At 55.2% G+C, this 4,390-nt stretch overlaps 3 protein-coding genes across 3 annotated transcripts in view; 2 read left to right on the top strand and 1 right to left on the bottom strand.

The window, feature by feature from the left end:
* Positions 1-291: 291 nt before the first annotated feature.
* CHGG_06367 (uncharacterized protein) lies at positions 292-537 on the bottom strand (the record flags this gene model as incomplete). Its single annotated transcript, XM_001222461.1, has 1 exon — positions 292-537. One exon carries the CDS (start codon positions 535-537, stop codon positions 292-294), a length of 246 nt encoding a protein of 81 aa, XP_001222462.1.
* Positions 538-1,295: 758 nt separating this feature from the next.
* Positions 1,296-2,881, top strand: CHGG_06366 (uncharacterized protein; the record flags this gene model as incomplete). Its single annotated transcript, XM_001222460.1, has 2 exons — positions 1,296-2,571; positions 2,844-2,881. The coding sequence occupies 2 exons, from the start codon at positions 1,296-1,298 to the stop codon at positions 2,879-2,881; spliced, it is 1,314 nt and encodes a 437-aa protein (XP_001222461.1).
* Positions 2,882-3,695: 814 nt separating this feature from the next.
* Positions 3,696-4,390, top strand: part of CHGG_06365 (uncharacterized protein) — a gene marked incomplete at both ends in the record, with an annotated part of 1,759 nt that continues 1,064 nt past the window's right edge. The window contains one exon of the mRNA XM_001222459.1: positions 3,696-4,172. Coding sequence (XP_001222460.1) covers positions 3,696-4,172 — 477 coding nt within the window. The remainder of the gene's footprint in view (positions 4,173-4,390) is intronic.

Raw genomic sequence — 4,390 nt, 5'->3', positions numbered from 1 at the left:
GCCCTAGCCGCCAGCTGGGCCAGCCAGCCCGGCGAGCTGCCGGCCGACCAGTGCATCGAAAACATCTTTGGCGGCGGCGAGGGTTTTGAAACATCCCCCAAACCCCGCCACACTCGGGGCCACTCACGATTCCACCACCACCACCACCACCACCACCACCACGCGACCTCCGCCAGCCACAGCCAAAGCCGAGGCGGACCAGGGCGAGACCACAGCCCGCCGAGCACCCGGCACAACTTCCGGCGCGAAGACAGCGGCTCCTCCTCGGACAACGGCGACATGATAGGCACGCTACGCCCGCGCGACGTCGCCCGCCTGCGCCGCCACCTGCGCGACTCCAGCGCCGCCAGCGACCGCAGCAACGCCACCGTGTTGGGCGGCGACTACAACCGCGACCGCGACCTCGACCGCGAGTCCAGCCGCGGCATCGGTGTCGGCGTCGGCATCACCGTCAACGGCAGCAGCACCGGCCTGCGCGAGCCCTTCCCCTCCTTCCACCACCCCCACCATCGCCGCGAGGACAGCAAGATCACACATGACGGCGGGGGGCTGCGTAGTCGGAGCTCGAGCTTGGTGAGCTTGGCGACGGCGACGACATTGGGGAGTGATCTGCACGCGGAAAGGGGGAGGGAGATGGGCGGGTTTAAGCGTGCCAGGGAGGTGGATGAGGGGGAGGTGAGGGATGATTTGGTGGCGTGGACTGTGCCGGGGGCGGGGTATTAATTGAGATAGGGAGGGTGAGGAGGGGATTGGATTTTGGTTAAGACTTGACCGGCGAGGCGTTCGTAGATGGGTTTGTGATTGGGAGAGAGAGAGTGTCATATTTTGGGTATTTGTCATTCATTCTTAATTGTATATCTGTTACTTTGGCGGTTGTACATGGATAAACAGGAGGATTCCGTGAGATATACCGTCGTTTTCGTGTATTTCGTTCTTCTTGTGAGTTCTGTCCCCCCATAACGGTTCTTTCAGTGTGGTTTTTGCAAGAACTTACATATTTGGATTTCTATCTAGGCATGTGCTAAACAACGCTGATGAGTGGTCTTTGCTAACTTTGGCGCCCATAGAACAGCTACACTGTTTTGCCACCCTCCTTATTCTTAACTAATATACCGACCCTCAATATACATAATATAGACTCAAGCCACCCAAACAGTCCTGCGTCTCTCTCTCTGTCTGTCGATTCATCAACCGAGCCAAGTCTCCATCCCTTCCATCCCATCCGTTCCAACTCTAACCCAACACACACCCACACAGCATCACCCAAGACATCAATCACCATATCCAACCACCCCATGGAAGGTAACCCAACTCCACCCCGTCCAATGACTGGTGTGCCCGGCGACCGCAAGATAGCGGCAGCCATTGGCCAGAAGACGACGATACCTGGGACCAGCGGTGCCCCTGATCCCACGGTAAGGCGGCCTATTACCAAGTCCATACCACTGCGGATCATCACCCAGAACCTGGCGGCGCTGTCCATCGGCAAGAAGCGACCGCTAGATGACCTAGCCGCCTCCGTCGAGGCGTGCGGTCTCAGCGGCGACGAGCCGGACCGCCGTGTGGTGGCCAAGAAGTTGTGTGGGGGGCTCTGTGGCGGCGACAGCATCGACTCGGACGAGTTGGTGGCGATGTGGATGGAGGGGAGGGCGCACTCGTGTCACAGCGTGCGGAATGGGCTACGGGCGCCGCCGCCGTCGCCGATCTTTGTGTTTGATGACACGAGCAGTGATACGAGCAGCGAGGAGGCGGGCAGCGGCGAAGCGAGCGACAGCTGGGAGACGGTTGAGGAGAGCGGCGCGGGGGGGGATGGCGACGAGGTGCGCAGTGGGGGGGGCAAGGATAGCGACTGCAATGATGGTTCGTATGAGCCTAGTGAGGCGAGCACCGAGAGCGATGAGGGCAGCGAATGGGACAGCGATGATTGGGAAGGAGATCTGGATTTTTTGAGGAATGTCGGGTGGTGGAACAACCATATGGAAGCGCCCACCTTCAAGTTTGTGAAACTGGGCATCAAAGGTGAGGCCGTGGGTCAGAACTTCCCGCCCATTCCAACTTTCGTCCGCTGTTCTCTCTGCTTAGATACTCAGTTGTCTATCCTTGGCCTGCCCATCTTCAAGCCCATCTACCACGATGACATTCGCCACCTCAAGCCTGGTGTTATTCTGATATGTGGCCATATGTTCTGCAAAGCCTGCTGGACAAGGTACGTGGAAGACTACCATGACTCGATCGTCGATCGTGACGATGACGGTGCTCTTGAGCAGATAGAGGGTAGCCCCCACGAGGAGGACGACATAAAGATGTCGTATGATGATGATCCGTGCGACGAAACAGAGGACGGAGAGGCTTTAGAGGAAGCAGAGGAAGATGAGAAAGAAGATGGGGAAGCAGAAGACGAGGAGAGGGAAGAAGAAGAGGGGGAAGAAGAGGAGGGGGAGGAAGAAGAAGGAGTAGAAGAAGAAGAGGGGGAAGAAGAGGATGATGATCATGATGATGATCATGATGAAGAAGGAGAGCAGCTTCCTCCCTGCTTGTCCTGTCCTATTTGCCATTATGGGCTGGTTTATAGTAAGTGCGAGTCGAAGTTACCGCGGTAGATTTACCTATCAACCAGAGGGACCCAGCAGCCTCCCTTGAGTATCAGATGAACTATCACGATGGTAAGTGGAGTGAGGAGTTTCCGAGGACCCACGGTCGAGTAATGCACTGGTGCCCTGAACATCAACCCTGAATATGGATCTGGGATCCTAGTTTTATAATTTAAGAATTGTAATACCAAGGAAGTGTTTACCGCCAATAGCTAGTGTTTCCCATAGTGCCCTTACTAACGTATATGCTAGGCAATGGTTTCTTTCAAAGCAAGGACTGGAACATGTAAGAAAAAAGGGGGGATCAAATGACGGATACCCTACCTTGTCTCAATCCTTTGATCGGTGATGATGAACCATTATTATGTAACTTGTATATTACTTGGAACATTGCTCAATTGACACCTATCGTCCTTTTCCTTCCGCTGTAAACTAATTGTCTGCTACCTACGTGAGATAGCCCCATTCTCTGTCCTCTTTTCTCTTCATTTCCATATTCCTTTATCCTGTCCTCATGTATGTAGTACGGCAGGTGGCTCTTTGCATGGGTTCATTACAACCAAGTACTAGACTATGTTCTTTGTTGACTTTCCCTTTCCAGGAGTAAGATGGGACGACAAACTGTTCCAAGTATCAGCATGCTTGCCTGTTCTCACCGTATATATTCAGTTGTTCTACGCACAGTCAACTGTTCCATGCTCCTAGCCCTGCACAAGCCATGAATATTAAATAATAACTGGCATGAACAAAATACATTTTCTCAACTCTGTTCAAAGCCACCCCGTGACCCGGCTTTCTCCAGCATTTATACCACTCAATCTTGAGCGAACCCAAGAATTCTTTTACAACTCATCTCTCATAATTTCATATTATGAAAGAGCAACTCACCAAATCCAGGCAGTCCCAACCAGCAGACTAAATCGTCGTCATTGACTCCCAGTTCGACCACCCAACCTCTCAAGCCTAGGCCCATCCGCTTCATCCACGGGCCGGCATCGCATCACTTCTCAGACCCGGCACCGCTCTCCTCACCCACCAGACGGCAACCCAGAGCCCCCTCTAGCTTACCCCAAAACCCAACAACACCAAAACCAACCACCCAACATGAGCAACTCCAGTCCCAACACAAACCCCATCTCCAAGCCCACCTCCCACCCCAGCGACGACCACGACCCCAACTCGCGCCGCGCCTCCCACGCCATCCTCGCCGCCCAAGGCATCGACCCGCTTGACGTGGCCGACCCAGCCGACGACAACTGGGACCGGGACCCTGCCAGGCTACACACCCACACCCCGACCCAGAAGACCCCGACTCCGACCCAGACCCCGACTCGCAAACGAGGCTGGGGCCAGACCGAAGTCCGCACCGGCACCGTCTCCACCACCACGCCCACCACCACCCCTCCGCATTCGCCACGCCGCCGGGAGGAGTCGCTTTACCCGGAGTTTACGACACAGGGTCCCTCGCTGAGGTTTTTGAAGGCGCAGGGGGTGGATCCGTTGGATGTGGCGGAGGATGAGGACTGGGAGGGGCGGGGGGGGAAGAAGAGGAAGGTTGGGGGGGGGTGGGGCCCCGGTGTGGTGAAGAAAGGGGGTGGAAGGGGGATAAAATGATCATGAGGGCGGGCAAAATTTTTTAATCTTAAAGGGAGAGAAACAAATGAATCGTGAAATACAATGATGTCACCTCGCGTGCCGAGACGGCAAGTGTTGGGACCCTACAGCACTCCGATCAAAGCGAGCTATAAACGCCGTTTACCTACGCCATGACTAGCAGGACCAAAAAGCATAAGGGAGAT

The sequence above is a fragment of the Chaetomium globosum genome, genomic scaffold (genome assembly GCF_000143365.1).
Source record: "Chaetomium globosum CBS 148.51 scaffold_3 genomic scaffold, whole genome shotgun sequence".
NCBI lineage: Eukaryota > Fungi > Ascomycota > Sordariomycetes > Sordariales > Chaetomiaceae > Chaetomium > Chaetomium globosum.
Note: the sequence above shows the minus strand (reverse complement) of the source record. Positions and strands in the feature narration are given on the sequence as shown.